The 20,156-nt window shown below is 44.7% G+C and overlaps 1 protein-coding gene across 4 annotated transcripts in view; it reads right to left on the bottom strand.

Annotated features, from left to right (window-relative positions):
• The window catches only part of Cdc14a (cell division cycle 14A), a 166,842-nt gene extending 165,714 nt beyond the window's left edge, over window positions 1-1,128 (bottom strand). For 2 of the 4 annotated variants that reach the window (XM_048352048.1, XM_048352045.1), the window contains exon 1: window positions 84-239. In XM_048352048.1, coding sequence (XP_048208005.1) covers window positions 84-156 — 73 coding nt within the window. In that variant the 5' untranslated portion in view covers window positions 157-239. Of the gene's footprint in view, window positions 1-83; window positions 240-655 lie in introns of those variants that run through there. The other 2 variants (XM_048352046.1, XM_048352047.1) reach the window with 2 other exon arrangements.
• Window positions 1,129-20,156: the final 19,028 nt, after the last annotated feature.

Raw genomic sequence — 20,156 nt, 5'->3', positions numbered from 1 at the left:
CCTGCCACCACCCCCTCCCCCAAACCCCAGCTACAGAGACCCCCTAACCCCGTCCCCGGCACAAGTTAGGAGGAGAGCCAGACCGAGAGGCTGAGTGGGGGGCTCAAGGTCCTTGTCTCCCGTGCTGCGGAGGAATACAGGGTCGTCGTCTTCCATGCTGCGGGGTGACCCCCCAAAACTGGGGATGGAAAGTTTACTTCCGAACTAGGATGCGTGCGGAAGAAGAGAGCCAAGAGAGCCTCTTCCCAGACAGCTGCAGGGACTTCAAGAGGATGAAGGGAGATGGAGGAGCAGAGGCCGGAGAGGAAGGGGGGTGTGGTAGGGGGTGTCCCGAAAATCTAAGCTAGCCATAGTAGGGCGGGGCGGGGGAGGGTGAACCTCAGCAGGATCCCCCACCCCTGCGATTAAGTTCCCGGAGCCCGGGCAGAAGCCGGCGAGGTCCCAATAATTGAGAAGCTGCAGAAAAGAACGAGGAACGCAAGAAAGAGAAGCCGGAAGCCGGGGGTCCTCAGGGAGGGGAGCTGGGCGCGGGGGACCCGGGGCGCGCGGCGGCTGCGGGACACGGGGTGGGGGAGGACAAAAGGACGGGACAAATGAAGAATTGAGGTTCGGGGGCGTGGAGAGGTGGCAGGACGCCGAGGAGGCGGCCCCTCACCTTTCATGAACTCGCAAGCCCCGAGGAGCTCCCCCGTCTCCGCTGCCATCTTAAGCGACATCCGCACGGAGCAGGGCTGGGTGGCGGCCGGCTGAGGTCACCCGCCCCGGGGGGCTTGGCCGCTAGCCCCGGGGGGGCTTGGCCGCTGGGCCCGGAGCCCCGGGAGCTGGCGGTGATCCCGAACGCGGAGCCCTCGTGGAGAATAAGGCGGCGGCGGCTCAGCGCGCCCCGCGCCCCGGGGACATTCCGCGGGGACCCGAGCCCGCTCCGCTCCTCCGCGCGCCCGGCCGGGAACCCCGCGGCGGCTGCCCGGGAACGCACACCCGCTCTCACGGCCCCACAAAGTCCTTCCCCGGCTCCGAGAGCGACCATGGAGGACCCGGAGGAGGAGGAGGACGGCGAGGCTACCCGCGATCGCGCCCGTGGCTACTACTCCTGCGACGGTGCCCGCGGGCTGGCAGCCGCGGCCGGGGCGCCTCCTTCCTTGCCACCTCCGACCAGCACCGGCTCCTCCTCTCCTTCCTCCTCCCCCTCGGGTCCGCCCCCAGGCCCGCCTCCCCGCCCCCCCTCGGTCCCCTCCACTTTCAAGGCTCCGAGGCCATCCCTTAAAGGGACAGCCCCGCTCCTTTCCCGTGGCCCGCCCCGGGGTCCCCCCCGCCCCCCCCCACACACCGGGTGGTAACAAGGCGCCCCAAGGGTCACTAGGAGCCCGTTGCTAAGGCTTTGTTGTCGTTCACCAATCGCAATGCAGGAAAAGGGCGGGGGGGGGGGGAGAGGGGCGGGGCCTCCGGGACAAACTTATGAATGAAACAGCGGTGGGCGCGGAGGGAAGAGTCGCTGGGGGCAGCTCTCGTGACCCCGAGACGCAAGAATGCACGGACACCCCTCTCCCCATCACCTCCTTTGCCCCACTTTTCAACGCTTCATTTTGCGAACCCTCTAAGTCTCTGCCCGCTCCCCCCCCCCCCGGAGTTTTTCTTCTCTGCCTTTCACATCCTCAATTCTGTCACCCGTTCTAAACTCTTGCTTGCGCCGGCGTGCGTGCGCGCACACGCACGCGCGCACACACACACACGGGAAGGGAGGGGCGACAAAACTTTGATCTCCATACCCCACCTTACTTGGAGCCAACCATTCAACCAACCTCAATGCCACCACTAAGAGCGGGGAGGCTGGATCTTTATAATATTTTTTTAAGAAGAAACACTACCCCCTAGTTCAGAAGGAATGCTGATTTTTTTTCTTCTCTCTACAAACTAAACTCTGGTATAACTTGTGCTTTGTTCTAGGGGGGAGGGGTTCCATCACGTTCACTGTGAGGTCAAATGGGTAAATGCCCAACTCTTTTCTATTTCTCTGGTCTTGAAGGAGGGTGACAGCAGACATTGAGGCCCGCCTGCGGTGGGTGGGGGGAGAAGGGAAAGAGCCCCTTGTCCACAAAACAGTTTCCCTTCCTCTCCAGGAAGCCCTAGTCATGTCAGCTTGAGGCTTTCATATAGTTTGAAGAACTTTAATGCTGGAGATCCTGAGGAGGTATGTAATTAGTGGGCAGCCCCTTACACACGAAAATGGGGCTACAGACGCCCTGGGTGGTTTCTCCAGAAGCTCATTTGTGCCAGCCTTGAGCCACAATCTCCCAAACTCAACCCCACCCCCACCCCCAAGGTGCTAGGATTAAAGTCATGAGCCACCATGCTCAGCAAAGTAATATACTTCTAAATGTTACATTAAAGGAACATAAATATCAATATAATAGGACCTCTCTAAACCCCACCCTGCATTAATCTAAATGGTTTAGGACTGGAGGCATGGCTCTATGCCTAGCAGGCTGGAGGCCATGAGTTCAAAGCCCAGTACAGCCAAACAAAACTCTAAATACCATAAAAAAAAAACATGCAAAAAATGTGAACCAGATAGTGAACAGACAGTACACTTGCCAAAGTTCTAATGAGATCATAAAACACATTGTTCTCTCAAATAATGTGAGGCCAAAGTTCCTAGTGGTTGTAGTTTCATAATAAAGGCATGCTTTTACAGTTTGTGGAGGAAGATAATGGAAGGAACTTCTCTCTAACCACACAACTCAATATAAATGTAAAGAATTGACTTTTATATCACACATAAAGGAAGCACCAAGAGTTTTAAGATGTTCCTTCACTGGAGGAAAAAATAGTATATTGCAGTGGGAGAAAATGAGGGATGGGGTAACAATATTTAAAAACAAATATACTCATTACCTTACTTATGTAACTGTAACCCCCCTGGTTCAACACCTTTTCAATAAAGATTTTTTTTTAAATAAAAGAAAATATGTCACATGAATGGATTTAGTAGAGAAGTGTAGCCAGGTACCAGTAGCTCACCCCTGTTAATTCTGGCTACTCAGGAGGCTGAGATCTGAGGATCTCAGTTCAAAGCCAGCCCAGACAGGAAAGTCCATGAGAGTCTTATCTCCAATTAGCCACTAGAAAATCAAAACTGGCGCTGAAGCTTAAAGTGATAGAACACTATCCTTGAGCGAAAAAACTCAGTGTTAGGGCCCAGGCCCTGAGTTCAAGCCTCATGACTGACAAAAAAAAAAAAAAGTATAGGAAATGTCTTAACTTTGAAACAGCATTTAACAGTTTGAAAACTGCTGTAGATGCCTGAATTCTGTGAATTTTTTAAATTTATTAAACAAATTTTTGACAAGGTGTTGTGCAAAAGGGGTACAGTTACATAATAGGGCAGTGTGTACATTTCCTGTGATATCTTACACCCTGTTTTTCTTTCCCTTCCCTAATCAGGTAGACATATATATACATTACACAGTGTACCAAAAACATATATGTGGCCTACGCCAAAGAAAATTCACCTAGGACTTTAAATATAACGTCAACAATAGAGTTTGCTTATCCTTGTCTTATATGAACATACATACATAGCTTTTGAGCTATCGTGATCCACTGAAAGGTCGATTTTTGGCCTTTATATGTTGAGTAGTTGTTTGGTTTTAGTTACATAATGTAGGGTCACTGACCCAAACCTGTGGGAAATACCATTTGACAAGAAGTTTTTGGTTTTGCAGACCTGGTCTCTACTGTGCCCCCCTCCCCTCACCTTAATGGTCGTATATCAAGGAGATCATGCCCCTTTGTTTTCTGTGTTTTAGGCTTGTCTCGCTCAACATTATTTGTTCAAGTTCTGACCATTTCCCTGCGAATACCAATATTTCACCATTTCTAATTGCTATGTAGTATTGCATTTTTTAAATTATTACTTTTTGTACTGGTCCTGAGGCCTGAACTCAGGGCCTGGGCACTGTCCCTGCTCAGGGTTAGTGGTCTACCACTCGAGCTGCAGGTCCAATTCTGGTGTTTTTGGTAGTTTATTGGAGAAAAATGTTTCACAGACTTTCCCACCCAGGACTTGCTTCAAATGATGATTCTCAGGTCTCAGCCTCCTGAGTAGCTAGGATTACAGGCATGAGCCACCAGATCCCAGCTTCTATTAATTTTTGAAGGATAACATCACTATGAACTGAACAAACATGTTCTACATGTTCTGATGATAGATTCTAAGATGAAATGGTCATTTTAAAAGAATAGGATATGTAAATCATGCTGAGCTATCTGGCTTTTGACTCTCTTCCGTTCTTATTCCCTTGCCCGTTTCCAACAAGACAGAATGTGTTTCTTTTTATCTTGCAGATGAATGATTTTTTAATGTAGTTCTTTTAAAGGTTTTTCATTGCTTTTGCTCTCATCTGAATCTTTCATTGGACTTTTTTTCCTAATCTCAGAACTGGTCATACCAGGTCTTTGGCCTGCATTCCATTCTGGAACATACTTTACAAGTAGATAAAGTAGTGAGGCAATTGGACTGGAAGGTCAGGAGACATTAAGCCAAACAATGTAAGAAAAAGTTGAAGAACAAAAAATTTTTTGTCCAAAGAGCTGCTTTGTAGTTTTAAAGAGTTGTCCTATACAAGAGATGCTAGGATCCCTTAATACGGCCTTAAGGGGAAAGATTAGAACCAGGAAGTGTAGACATAATTTTCTTCCAGTTAGGTAATTCACCTATGTAAGTGTACAATTATAAGATTCACAGGCTGGTTGGGCATTGGTGGCTCATGCCTGTAATCCTAGCTACTCAGGAAGGTGAGATCTGAGGATCACAGTTTGAAGCCAGCTGGGACAGAAAAGTCTGTGAGACTCTTATATGCAATTAACCACTCAAGGGGCTGGGAATATGGCCTAGTGGCAAGAGTGCTTGCCTCCTACACATGAGGCTCTCGGTTCAATTCCCCAGCACCACATATATGGAAAACGGCCAGAAGGGGCGCTGTGACTCAGGTAGCAGAGTGCTAGCTTTGAGCAGGAAGAAGCCAGGGAAGGTGCTCAGGCCCTGAGTCCAAGGCCCAGGACTGGCCAAAAAAAAAACAAACAATTAACCACTCAAATCACCCGAAGTGGAGCTGCTAGTCAAGTGATAAAGCAATGGTCTTCAGTAAGAAAGCTCAGGGACAGTGCCCTGGCCCTGAATTCAAGCCCCAGGATATTTCTCTGTCCATGTCCCTGTCTCTATCTCTGTCTCTGTCTCTCTGTCTCTCTGTCTCTCTGTCTCTCGTGCGTGCGCGCGCGCGCACACACACATACACACACAGTAAAACTAAAATTAATTTCAAATTAAGTATGAGACAAAAGACAATAGAAAATTTCTCTGCTAGGTAATTTTAAATCCAATGTCATTAGATTGTTGCATTTGAAAATTCTTTGATTTCAAAACTAATGTAAAGCCGCTTTTAGTAAAATATACATACAGGACTTGGAACGTAGCTCAGTGGCAGAGCACATGCTTAGCATTCACAAGATCCTGGGTTTGATCCCCAGCATATTAATAAGGAATCAAACAAAAAGGTTATAACAAAAAAACTAAAATGCCAAATGTGTAGATAATGCTGTTCAATCACTGCCCCCACACAGACAAATTGTTGAAGAATTCTAAATCAAGAAGAATGAGAAGGAACACAAAACATCATTCATTCTAGTTTCCAAGTTGATTCCATGATGCCGGAGGGATTTAGCAGAGGCCAAGTCCAGAGCTAGGGATGGAAGGTGAGTGAAGTGCCAGACTTTGAAGTCAGGCCCCATTTTACCACGTGAACCCCATTTTACCACGTGAACCCCATTTTAGAATCAAACCCTGAGCCAATCAGATTTGTACCTGTGTCCTAATCTTGCTTGCTTGAACACCTGATTGTTGTAACCTTGTTCTTTGCCTTTATAAGTCCTGTGTAATCACAGCTCGGGGCTCCCTCCTAACCTCTGCTGTGTTGGTGGGTAGGACGAGGCCTGAGTTGCAGCTCGCTTAAATAAAGCCTTGCCTTGCTTTTGCATTTCGGAATGTTTGAGTCTCAGTGGTCTTCTTGGTGGTGGTCTCACGACTTGGCACAACATTTGGGGGCTCGTCTGGGATAGCCCCAGAGACCCCGACCCCCGAGACCCCAGACTCCGAAGGTAAGAAAATAGCGCTGTTCATTCTGTGTGTCTGTGTCTGTGTGATTTGTAGTTTTGTTTTCTGTTTTGGCCAGCTGCCTGAATCTGAACCTGTAGGTAGTGAAGGACCAGTCGGAGTGGACACGTTCGTATGGGCAGTCCTGGAGGACATGGGGGTCACCTCAAGCCCTCCACAGGGGGCTCAGGCTTCCCACTACCACCCTGAACCTGAAGGACTGGACTGGGAGGCCCTTCTAACGGGCGCCCGTCCAGTCCACTCTATATTTGGGGTTGTCTGGTCCGCTCCTACACAGGAACGGGAGAGAGAGAGCCTCAAGACTGTGTGGTCTGCCCCCTCACAGGGGCAAGAGAGACACAGTGAGACTGTGTGGTCTGCCCCCTTACAGGGGCAGGAGAGACACAGTAAGACTGTGTGGTCTTCCCCCTCACAGGGGCAGGAGAGACACAGTCGAACCTGTAAGCCGCGGCTCCCTAAGTCTGTCTGTAAGTGCTGCCTGGTCTTTGTGCCTGTGATTATTTTTGTGTGTTTCTTTCTTGCTCTGTGCCTGACTGACAAACAGATGATGGGGAACATTCCTTCCCCTTCCCTGGACTTGACTTTAGCTCACTGGAAAGATGTACAGGTGACAGCCCACAATCAGTCAATCAGTGAGAGTATCCGCAAAAAAGAACTCTAGGGGGACCCCCACCCAGCCTTCTTAGGCAGAAAATTATTTGGTGTGCTAAAATGTTTTACTAAAACTATCAAGCCCTGGAAAATGAGGCTGAAGAATGCTAAAATCATTTGTTAAAGGTTTTTGTCTTAAAATGTATGGCCGATGCTTATTCTGCATGCTTTAAGATCTTTTGAAAATGTATGTGTGTGTGCATGTGTGAATGTGAACATGTTCAAGACTGCAGTATGATGCAAAACTAAGTTTAAACTAAGTTTAAGTTTAAAGTCAAAGGGTCATCAAGTTTGGGCATTACCAAATGCTTTACAGGATTTCTCAGGGTTCTTTAATTAAAATTTTAAAAAAAATCAGAGCTAAGTGTCAGAAATTTGGATTTAAAAGAATATATATATATATATATTAAACTAATGGGGATAGAAGTAAACTCTCATTAACTCTATGTATGTAGGAAGAAATGGCAAAATGGGCCAATGTTTCTCACTAATATATTGGAAAGCTGAATGGATAAATATTTCTAATTGTAATTCTTGCATTAAGGAAAAATTCAAAGGTCTTCATGCCAATGCCATGCAGTAACTGGGACTGAAGAAAAAAAAAAAAAAGCTCTTTTGAAACAAGCAGCCCATAGGCAAAGGGCGGCACCTGGTTTCAGAATGCCTGTGAGCTTCAGTTTTTCCAATGCAGGTAAAAGCTAAAGTGTTGTGTTAGTGTTAAAAAGGCTTTGGAAATCAAGAATACATTTCTAGATAAGAAATTTGGAAGTAAAATTGTCCTAAATAATTATTGCAAAGTGAGAAAAGGAGAATTATGGCTACCAAAATGTTTAATTGCCATTCCAGCTTCTTTGTAGGTTTTTTGTAACCATTTCCAGCAGGCCCACAGAGAAGCACAGTTGATTCCTACAAGTTTGTCGAGATCTAATACTGACCCTTAATAAGTTCCAGGTAAGAGAGCATGCTTAAAAACTACTTCTGTGTGGACCACCTTGTTGCTTCTAATTGGAGTAAAGTGGCTCCTTATAAGACTCACTGATCTGAATCTGCGGTTCGAAGCCAGCCCGGGCAAAGAAAGGTTCCTGTGAGAGACTTGTCTCTAAGCAGCCAGCAGAGTGCTTGGAACAGAGTTGTGTGGAGCTCAAAGTGGTAGGGTGCTAGTCTTGAGCTGGAGAGCTGGGGGACAGTGCTCAGGTCCTGAGTCCAAGTCCAGTGGAAAGTCACTCCTCCTGGGACAAAAGTGATGGAGCATCCAGAGGCAGTAAGCCACTGCTTGGATGGCAGAGATGGTGTCAGATCCTAGAGTCACTCCTGTTTGGCCTTTCAAAAGTTAATCAAAGCTGGGAAGTCCTAGAAGAATAGTTCATAAACATGCCTTTCCAATGCCCATGTCTGTCTACTGGGCAGGAACTTGCCAGTCATCTGTGGTAGTGGTTAGTAAGGGTAAGTTTGTCAAATGAGAGGATAGATTGAAATCTCAACCCCCCGCATTTACTCAAATCTCTGACTGGCAGTGAGAATTTTAAGCTGATACATCTGTTCAGCAAAGAAAGCTTGTAGACCTGAGATTGTGTCCTTATTGAGATCTGTCAAAGGCCTGCAGAGGTAACTTTTTAGGTCATCAGAGATCAGTTCCCCAGCCAGTCAAGAAAATGCTTTTACAAACTAGAATGTTAAAAGGCACAAATTTGTAAACCTGAAGTCACCCGTCTGGGCTTCATATTAAAAGAGAGCAAGCGTTGGCTGTCAGATGCAGGTAGACTGTGCTGAAAATCCCTGTGCCTAAATCAGCCAGAAAAGTGAGAGTTCCTGGGAACAGACTTTAGTAGACCCAGGGCCATGAGCTTTGCCTCCTTTGCCCCAGTATTCCCAAGAAGGCTTGGAGTGGATAAAGAAAATTCCCATGGCCCACAAAACCCCTGGACAGAGAAGGAAACAATGACTGGTGGAAAACTTGTGAAGGGAAACATCCTGCCACAAGGGCTGGGTAAGGGGATCCTTAAGAGAATCCACTGATCTTCTCACATGGGAACCCGAAAAATGCAGGACTTGCTCTGACACTCCAAAGTGAAAATTAGACAAGGAGATCAACTTATTGAAGATATTGTTAAAAATTGTAAGGCCTGTCAGCTCACCAACACCCCCAATCAAGCAGGTACTAAAGGAGCTTGTCTCTGTGGGAATAGGCCAGGCGTGTATTGGGAAGTAGATTTCACAGAAATTACAAATATTTGCTAGTTTTTGTAGACACCTTTTTCAGGATGGGTTGAAGCCTATCCAACAAAGCATGAGACTGCGAATGTAGTGGCTAAGAAGATCCTGGAAGAAATCCTACCCAGGTATGGCTTCCCATCCACCATTGGGTCAGACAACAGACCGGCCTTCATCTCAAAAGTAAGTCAGGGAATAGCCGCTGCACTGGGGATGGATTGGAAATTGCATTGTGCTTATAGACCCCAGAGTTCAGGACAGGTAGAGAAAATGAATCAGACTCTACGAGAAACCTTAACTAAACTGGCCTTAGAGCCTGGTGCAGACTGGGTGTCACTCCTTCCTTTTACTCTGCTTAGAGTAAGAAATTCTCTCTATCAGCTTGGCTTTACTCCTTTTGAAATAATGTACGGGTACCCCCTGCCCATTATCCCTAGCCTTCAGACTGAATTGCTTGCTGATTTGGATGATGCTGAATTTTTGTGTAAATTCGATTATTTGCAACTCGTGCACAAGAATGTGACCCCAACTTAAGGCATTATATGATTCTGCTTTTGTCCCTACCCCCCATTTATTAAGACCAGGGGACTGAAATCCTTAGAACCACGGTGGAAGGAACCCTAGATGGCATCACCAATTGGGTTCATTGCTTCCACGCCAGGTCAGCTGACCCCTTTGCCCTGGACAACGACTACCATGGTGGAACATGGGAGGTCTCCAAGCACCCAACTCAGCCGGTTCGCCTTCACCTCAAGAAAAGAAAGTTAGACTGAATATTGTTATAATATTCTTTTTGCCTCTTTCCTTACTACCCTGCCTAGTGTTGATGTTATTTTGGCAGCTCACTCAAAAGTGAGGTGACCCCCCTTATTTTAGGTCGTTTGGGGCTTGCTCAGGAATACAGGTATAGCCACCCAACCCTTAGAGCACAGCTGAGAAGTTTATGTATTATTTTGTTGCTTACATTTGGATACTAAACACTATACAGCTAATGGTAAGTCTGTATAGCTGAAAGTTAATTTTCAGTTTGCAGTAATCCTGCAGTCCCTTGGTAAGGTTATAGGTTCCTGGCTAGGTAAGGTCAATGCCTCTGAGTCAGCCTGAAGAAGTTACAGAAGCTGGATGATCTTCATCCATCAGCCCCCCTTTAAAACCGAGGGACTAGAGTTGTTTTTGGGAAGATGAGGCAGGATAAACTAGAGGCATGCAAAACAGAGGTACCGAGACTGTACTTGTGAGAAATGGTGACAGGCCCTTTGGTTACTACATTGGGCCCTACTGGCCCATGCCTTACCTCTATATCATCCCCTAGACATGCAAGCCATTGAAATGGACAGAATGGAGCCATGATTGGCTCCCAAGGTACCAAAAAGAAAAAGGGGGAAATGAAGTGCTAGACTTTGAAGTCAGGCCCCATTTTACCACGTGAACCCCATTTTAGATTCAAACCCTGAGCCAATCAGATTTGTACCTGTGTCCTAATCTTGTTTGCTTGAACACCTGATTGTTGTAACCTTGTTCTTTGCCTTTATAAGCCCTGTGTAATCACAGCTCGGGGCTCCCTCCTAACCTCTTCTGTGTCGGTGGGTAGGACGAGGCCTGAGTTGCAGCTCGCTTAAATAAAGCCTTGCCTTGCTTTTGCATTTCGGAATGTCTGAGTCTCGGTGGTCTTCTTGGTGGTGGTCTCACGACTTGGCACAACGGTGAGAGCGGAGCACTATGAGCTTTTATGGAATATTTGCCAAATATTACATAGAAAAGAAGTAGGAGGGAAAGCACTAAGGAGAATAAAAGAAGATACTAAGTCCACAATGGGTAATTGATTTTCTCAAGTCATTAACGAGTGGGTGATGGAAATAATACCAAAATTCATTACTTGCTCTAATACCAACCATAGTAGTAGCTTTGTAACATAGCACAAATTATGTTGTTCAGTTCACAGGCTCTTACATTTTTAAGATAATAAAGGAACAATAATAACATATATGTGTAATAGCTTTATTTTCTTCAAAATACTCCGATAAAACACTAAAAGAATTTAAGCTCAGAATGAAGCAATAGAAGATATTACACTATCTACATTTGCTATTCTCATTTGGCTTGTATAAAAATATGGATTATTGGTCTGGGAATGTGGCTTGGTGGTAGAATCCTTGCCTAGCATGCATGAAGCCCTGGGTTTGATTCTTCAGCACTACATAAACAGAAAAAGCCGGAAGTGGAACTGTGGTTCAAGAGGTAGAGTGCTAACCTTGAGCAAAAAGAAGCCAGGGACAGTGCCCAATCCCTGAGTCCCTAAGCCCCAGGACTGACCAAATAAATCAATAGAACAATCAGCTTAAAAAATACAGATTATTTTTCTACCCCTGATATTTGTTAAATAGCATACTAGCATTCTACAGAACATGGCTTAAGAAAAACTGGCTTAGAGCAAGGCAATAGTGGTGCATACCTGTCATCCTTAGCTATTTAGGAGGCTCAGATCTGAGGATCAAGGCTCAAAGCCTGACTAGGCAGAAAAATCTGAGAGATTCTTATCTCTAATTAACAACAAAAGGCCAGAAGCAAAGACATGGCTCAAGTGATAGAATGCCAGCCTTGAGCAAAAAGCTAAGCAAGAACTCAAGGCCCTGAGTTCAAGCCCTAATACCAGCATAAAAAGGGAAGGGAGTTTTTAGCTGCAATAAACATGTTTTTGTGCTGGTAAAAAAAAAACAAAAAAAGGGAAGGGAGCGAGGGAGGATGGAGGGAGGATGGAAGGGAGGATGGGAGGAAGGATGGGAGGACAGGAGGGAAGGAAGCTGGCTTAAGGAGCATTACTCTTATAAAATAGTTCAATAGTCATCTCATGATGACTAATACAGCTAGATAAAAACCGAGCAGCTTTAGAAGATAAAAGAAAGCCCCACGGCCCAGTCAGTACATTTATAGTAGCCAAATGAGTGGCTGGTTTGCTTTGTTTTTTAAATAAACAGCAATTTAATGTATTTTTAAATATAATACTTATCCATGTCCATTTGTTTGTGATTTCTGCTCTTTTTAGAATCAATAAATTAAATTTTCCTAAAAAAAACAACATTAGCTAATATAACACCAAAATGAAACATTAGCTAATATAACCCATCATGGCTCCTCCCTCAACCCTCACTGACCCATATGACTATGCTGAAAAAAAACCCCACTTCTCTTGCTCAAGGCTAGCACACTACAACTTGAGCCACAGCACCACTTTCCTGCTTTTTCTATATATGTGGTGAGGAGGAATCGAACCCAGGGCTTCATATATATGAGGCAAGCACTTTACCACTAGGCCATATTCCCAGCCCAGCTCACTTCCTTTTAATCATTCTTTTCCAGAATCCTTCAATGCTATTTCATGTGTTTCCATAGTAACTTCACCTGTGCCTTTCTAATTGTATTTTCTGATGCCTTATCTCATGTGGAAACTCCAGGAGAAAAATACTACTAAATTTCTAATATACTAAGAGAAGAACTTCAGTTTCTGCTTTTCAGATTAAAAAAATAGAATATTAACATTGAATAGATTCCTGATGATTGTTTTTATTATTAATGACAATATAATCTCACTGATTACCATGTAGGGGAAAAGTATACATCAAACCTTCCTATCTTTGGAGTTTGTGTTACTCTTTAAGTATCTAGAGTAGCCAGGTACTGGTGTGGCTCACATTTGTAATCCAAGCTACTCAGGAGACTGAGATTTGAGAATCTCAATTCAAAGTCAGCTCAGGCAGAAAAGTCCATAAGACTGTTATCTTCCATTAAGCAGCAAAAAGCCAGAAGTCGAGCTGTGGCTCAAGTGGTAGAGCACTAGCCTTGAAATGAAAAAATGTTTTGAAAGTAAAAGTGAGAGCACAGGCCTTGAGTTCAAGCCCCAGGACCAGCACACATCATCAGTATAAGGACAGTGATTAGAATAGTGTAATGCACACAAAAACTATTTCAACTTACCCAAAATTATATCTCAGATATTTCAGGTAAAATATTTTCCCTTTGTTTTCTGTTCTTACATGGCATAATATCTGTGTATTCATTCAGCAAGTATTTAGTCTGGCACTGTGGTGGGCTGGCATGGCTCTAGAAAAAAAGGCAGCAGAGATGCTGTTCCTGAGGAATTTACATTCTGGGAAGGCCTATTGATACACAAAAGAAAGAAGGGGGGGAGGGAAGAGAAAGGAAAAGGAAAGAAAAGAAAATGTGATTATAGGCTGGGAATATGGCCTATTGGCACGAGTGCTTGCCTCCTATACATGAAGCCCTGGGTTCGATTTCCCAGCACCACATATGTAGAAAATGACCAGAAGTGGCGCTGTGGCTCAAGTGGCAGAGTGCTAGCCTTGAGCAAAAAGAAGCCAAGGACAGTGATCAGGCCCTGACTCCAAGGCCCAGGACTGGCAAAAAAAAAAAAAGAAAAAAAAAAAAAAAAAAGAAAAGAAAAGAAAAAGAAAAAGAAAAAGAAAGAAAAGAAAAGAAAATGTGATTATGAAAGCAGATCAGGGGATGTTTGGGGGCAATATTCCAGTAATAAAACGACTACATGTAGTGATAAGCATGTGGGAGGCCCTGGATTGGATCCCAAGCAATGAAAAATATGATACAAAAATAAGGGCTGGGGATATGGCCTAGTGGCAAGAGTGCTCGCCTCGTGTACATGAGGCCCTGGGTTTGATTCCCCAGCACCACATATACAGAAAATGGCCAGAAGTGGCGCTGTGGCTCAAGTGACAGAGTGCTAGCCTTGAGCAAAAAGAAGCCAGGGACAGTGCTCAGGCCCTGAGTCCAAGCCCAGGACTGGCCAAAAAAACAAAACAAAACAAAACAAAATACAAAAATAAATATCCAGTAAAATTGAAATATGGAAAGCATTTTTAAACATAGTAAAAACACTAATCAATAAAAAAAATACTGTGAGGAAAATTGCCCTGCAATTGCTAATGGTAAGGATTGCTTGAATTGTTCAGAAACCTGGAGCTGCTTAGGGCCTCCCAAACCTGCTGAGACCACCAGCCCAGGGTCTGATGGGTGGCTTTCTGACATCAGAAGGCAAAAAAAAAAAAAAAAATTGCTCTCAGGTCTCACTTTTATGCCATCACTCAGTGGATGGACCGGGATCAGGCTCTGAGTTCAAGCTCCAGGACTGGAAAAAAAAAAAAAAAAAAGAATACAAAAGCTCCAGGGGCAAGGAATGTGGCTTCCTGGTAGAGTGCTTGCCTAGCATGCATGCATAAATAAGCCCTGGGTTCAGTTCCTCAGTACCACATAAACAGAAAAAGCCAGAAGTGACACTGTGCCTCAAGTGGTAGAGTGCTAGCTTTGCACAAAGGAAGTTCAGGGACAGTGTCTAGACCCTGATGAATTCAAGCCCAAGGACTGGCAAAAAAAAAAAAAAAAGCTCCAGATAGGTCTCATCTCAGATGACACTGAAATTGAAACCAAGACATTAACACAGAGGTGGTAAAATAATCAGCTTCACACTGCTGCAAGAGTCTCCACAACTTTAATGGGAAGGATCAGATTCTTTTAGAATTATAACACTTTCAGGTTCTTCCAGAATAGAGACAACAGTAGATAAACAGCCAAGAGGAGACCTCCAAGCTGGGCCTGGTAGCTCACACCTATAATCCTAGCTATATGGAAGTTAGGAATTGAAAGTCTGTGTTTCCAGAACAAAATGGGCAGAAAAGCTTATGCTACTCCCCTACCCTATTGCAATTGAAAAGGTTAAGTATAGTGATGCATGGCTGTAGTCTCGGCTCTAGCTAGAATATAACTAAGAGGGACACAGTTCAGACCAGCACAGGCAAAAATCAAGACTCTGTCACAAAAATAACTAGTGCAAAAGGGCTGGGAGCATGGCTCTAATGGTAGAGTACCTGCCTAGCAAGAGTGAAAGAGTGAATTCTAATCCATTACTGTAAAAAAAAAAAAAAAAAAAAAAAGTTGCATGTTTCATAGAGAAAAACCAGTCTCTGAAGAGGATTTAGAAAGCTACTCTGATCATAAACTAGTCTAACTCAACTCACAAATTCTGTTGAATAATTAACATTCATAAAGTGTTCTTAAAAGGAAAATCACTTAGGAGCCTTGAGAATTACTGTCTAATTAATAATTTCCCAAACTTTACACAATTAGACATCAGAGATGCAAAATTAACGTGCCTGGAATGGAATCAAATGTTTCCTCTCATCCTCATGCCCAGCCATGCTCCAGGTGTGCTAAGTCCTCTGAATGCCGCAGACAAATACATCCTTTAAAAAGAATTTAGAGCCAGACACCAGGAGCTCACCCCTGTAATCCTAGCTATTCAGGAGGCTGAGATTTGAGGATTGGGATTCGAAGGGCAGGAAAGTCTGTGAAGCTGTTCTCTCCAATTAGCAGAAGGCTGGAAATAGAATTGCGGCTCAGGGGCTGGGGATATAGCCTAGTGGCAAGAGTGCCTGCCTCGGATACACGAGGCCCTAGGTTCGATTCCCCAGCACCACATATACAGAAAACGGCCAGAAGTGGTGCTGTGGCTCAAGTGGCAGAGTGCTAGCCTTGAGCGGGAAGAAGCCAGGGACAGTGCTCAGGCCCTGAGTCCAAGGCCCAGGACTGGCCAAAAAAAAAAAAAAAAAAAAAAAAGAATTGCGGCTCAATCTGTAGCCTTGAGGAAAAAAAAAAAACAAAAACAACTAACAAGGACAGTGTCCACGCTCTATGTTCTAGCCCCAAGTCCAGCACAAAAAAGTAAACAAAAAGCAAAAAGCTACACTGGTATCTGACAAATGGGAATGAACAGAGCTGTGAGTTAGTGCAGTGAAATCAAGGCAGCCAAGACTGCAGATTGTGGTCAATAAACACAAGTTGCTATTACCACTATATTTTCGTTCAAATGGACTCAGTATTTCTTTCTCTTTTTTTCCCCCAGTTCTGGGGCTTGAACTCAGGCCTGAGCACTGTCCCTGGCTTCTTTTTGCTCAAGACTACCACTCTGCCACTTGAGCCACAGCGCCACTTCTGGCTTTTTCTATATATATGTGGTGCTGAGGAATTGAACCCAGGGCTTCATATATGCTAGGCGAGCACTTTACCACTAGGCCATATTCCCAGCCCTGGACTCAGTATTTCTAATATCAAGAATGTTGGCAGGCCAAGTGCTAGGGGCTCATGCCTCTAAGCCTAACTATTTGAGATACTGAGATCTAGAAGATCAAAGTTTGAAGCCAGACCAGGCATCTCCAAAATAATCAGCAAAAGGCCAGACTAGAGGCATAGTTCAAGTGGTAAAGGAACGGCTTAACAAACAAATCCCAACACTTTCCCACATAATAAAGGAAGGGAGGCAGGAAGGAGAGTGGGAGAGAGAGAGAAAGAGGAAGGAAGGAAGGATTGATTTGCCAGGCCATATGGAATAACATTTCTAGAAGGTTAACTACAGCCTTCCTTCTTCAAGCCTGTCTAAAGATTCTGAAATGGAGAGCTACACTACTGCCCTAAACTATTGGGCAGCCTTGACCTTTTTTTAGATATTTACCTATTTAACCTCTCCATGACTTTTAAAGGACAACCCCCCCACCTCTCTCTCTCTCAACTACCTTGCTAGGAATTCAGAGACGTTATGAGTGAAATAGTTTCTGTGAGACTCAGAATGATAGGTATAAAAAGGTAATATACCAGTTTTGATAAAATGTAGAAAATAGGATGCTTGCCCCAAATAAAATATTCACACAGATCAAACTCTCCTTTATACAATTAATAGTTAATAAAGGAAAACCAAGTCAAGACCCTTGCTATATAACCTAACAGAAAATGTAACTCATTTTTAGCAAAACAGGCAGGAATTCTAGGTGAATTATCCTTTCAAAAAATGCCTTCAGGGCTGGGAATGTGGGTTAGTGGTAGAGTGCTTGCCTAGCATGCATGAAGCCCTTTCAATTCCTCAGTACCACACATACAAAAAAAGGCAGAAGGGGCACTGTCGCTCAAATGGTAGAGTGCTAGCCTTGAGCAAAAGATGCTCAAGGACAGGCCCAAGCCCTGAGTTCAAGCCCCAGGACTGACAAAAAAAAAAAATGCCTTCAGCTAGGCACTGATGGCTCATGCCTGACATCCAAGATACTCAGGCTGAGATCTGAGGTCACAATTTGAAGCCAGTCTGAGCAGAAAAGTTGGTGAGACTCTTATCTCCAACTAATCACACACACACACACACACACACACACACACACACACACGGAAGGAAGAAAAGAAGGAAGGAAGGAAGGAAGGAAGGAAGGAAGGAAGGAAGGAAGGAAGGAAGGAAGGAAGGAAGGAAGGAAGGAAGAAAGGAAGGAAGGAAGGGAGAAAGGAAGGGAGGGAGCAAGGGAGGATAGGGAGGAAAAAAGGGGGTAGATAGGGAGGGAGGGAGGAAAGGGGAAGGAGGGAGGAAGGGAAAGGAAGGAAGGGGAAGGAAAGGGAAGGAAGGAAGGGAGCAAAAAAGCTAAGGGACAGATTTCAGGCCTCAAGTTCAAACCCCGGGAGTAGCACCAAAAAAAAAAAAAAAAGCCTTAGCTCATTTTAAAGATTTCCATACTATCCATATCTTAAAGACTTAAAACAAAACAATGTGTTATTTCAGAAGAAGCTACTTCCAAAATTCTGGGACATAAAGAACACCCCTTTCCCCACTGACCTGCGATCTGGGGGGCCCATACCTCCTCCTCTTCATAAGCATATCCTCCTGGGTGATAAGGACCCCACATATTCTGAGTTACCCTATCATCCTCCTGGGTGGCACCAACCTCTTGTACTCAGGTGAGAAGACAGAGGAATTCTGCCTGTCACGTGGGCAGATGAGGTGTTCCCTTACCATCTACCGGTTAGATTATGGGTGAAGGAACTGGATCAAATTTCAGTCTGGGAATGTTCAGAGCTAGTAATGCAAGGTGTGGATGACAGAGGACCTCAGGTTTGCCTTTAGGAAACACCCACATTTGATGAAGAGTCAAGTCTGATCTGAAACTTTGTGTCAGAAACTCTCAAGAAAGCACACACATAAGATCCTGGACTGGAGACTGGTGTGGGAGGTAAGGAAAGCTGGCTGGGTGGGGGTTTCTTTGGAGTATTTATCAGGTTGTGGTTTGCCCTGCGTCAACACAGAGTGGCATTAGACATGACTAAGAGTTTTGTCTGGTTCTCTTTAATTGGGTCAGATCCTGATGTCAGCTGCCCAGTCACGGGAGAACCACTTATTCACCAGTTTATGTACATTAGATATGGAGGTACTCGAGTGCAAAATGTTCTTTCCCCAAATCTGGGCACTGTTCTGACAACCTATCTTTTCCCTTAGACTTCCAGCAGAAACCCAAAACACACTGATCACTAAAGCTATTTTCTTTCTTTCTTTTTCTTTCTTTTTTTTTTTGCCAGTCCTGGGGCTTGAACTCAGGGCCTAAGCAGTGTCTCTGGCTTCCTTCTGCTCAAGGCTAGCACTCTACCACTTGAGCTACAGCACCACTTCTGGCTTTTTCTGTATATGCAGTGCTGAGGAATCAAACCCAGGGCTTCATGTATACTAGGCAAGCACTCTACCACTAGGCCACATTCCCAGCTCCTAAAGCAATTTTAATGAGCATTAGTAATTTTTTTTTTTTTTTGTATGCCAGTACTGGGCTTGAACTCAGGGCTCTTTCACTTGGCTTTTGTACTCAAGATTGTAGTGTTAACCACTTGAACCATACCTCCACTTCCAGCTTTTTGCTAGTTAATTGGAGATAAAAGCCTCACAGACTTTTCTGCCCAGGCTAATTTTGAACTACAACTCTTGGATTTCCACCTTATGAGTAGCTAGGATGACAGGTGTAAAACACTAACACCCAGCTACTAAAGCAATTCTTTTTTTTTCCTTGTTTTTCTTTTTTTCTTTCTTGTTTTTTCCCCCCTGTCCTGGGGCTTAAACTCAAGGTGTGAGCAATGTCGCTGAGCCTCTTTGTGCTCAAGGCTAATGCTCTGCCACTTGAGTCAGAGTGCCACTTGGGCTTTTTCTGAGTAGTTTATTGGAGATAAGAGTCTCATGAACTTTTCTGCCCAGGCTGGTTTCAAACCCTGATCCTCAGGTCTCAGCCTCAAGTAGCTAGGCTTATCAGCAAGAAGCACCGGCGCCCAGCATGAAGCAATTTCTAATAAGCTCAGGAATAGAGAGATGCTGGAGAGGCAGGAGTCAGACTTTCTGGGTTCCACTTATTAGCAATGAGGTCCTCAACATGTTTTGTTGATTGGTTGGTTTGGCTATTGTAGGGTGCTAGGCATTCAACCCAAAGCCTCACACATGCTAGGCAAGTGTGACCACTCAGCTATGCCCCTAGGCCTTGGACAAGCCTCTTAGCCCCTTCAAACCTATTTTTCAGCTCTAAAATAGAGTCAATAGTGATACCCACACTAATGAATTTTGACAATTAATTGAAATAATCAGCCCCAAATATTACCAAATGCCGCTGCCATATAGAGTCGGGTTATTACTGATAATAATAATAGGTACGACAGCCTCGGTGGCTCAAGTCTATTATCCTACTACTCAAGAGTCAGAGTGAGATCTGAGGCAAGCTGGACAAGAAAGTTCACAAGAATCTTCTCTGCGACTTATCAGCAATAAAGCCCAAAGCAGATGAATGGCTAAAGTGGTAGAGTGTCAACCTTGAACAAGAAAGCCAAGCAAGAATGAAAGACCTTGAGTACTAGTCTCAGTTCTAGCATGCGTGCACATGCACATGCGCGCGCACACACACACCCAGAGGCAGATGGAAGTGTTCTACCTCACAGCTGTAACAGACACATTGGATTAACACATGTACCAGGGTTTCTCAATCTCAGTTCTGTTGTTCTTTATTCTAGCACTAGGGAATTGAACCCAGGGCCTTGTATGTGCTGAGCAAACCCTCTACCACTAAGCCACATGGCCAGCCCTATCTGTGGTTATTCTGAACTCAGTTATTCCTCACTGCAGAGGACTGCCTTGTACACTAGACAATGTTTAGTGTTGTTCTGGCACCTAACTATCCTTAGAGCTTCACAGCCCCAAGTGACATCAAAGACAGGTCTTCAGATACTGACCAGAACCTCATGGCATGGCAGGGAAACAACAGACTTT

This window comes from Perognathus longimembris, chromosome 7, assembly GCF_023159225.1.
Source record: "Perognathus longimembris pacificus isolate PPM17 chromosome 7, ASM2315922v1, whole genome shotgun sequence".
NCBI lineage: Eukaryota > Metazoa > Chordata > Mammalia > Rodentia > Heteromyidae > Perognathus > Perognathus longimembris.
This window is presented reverse-complemented; position numbering and strand designations above follow the sequence as displayed.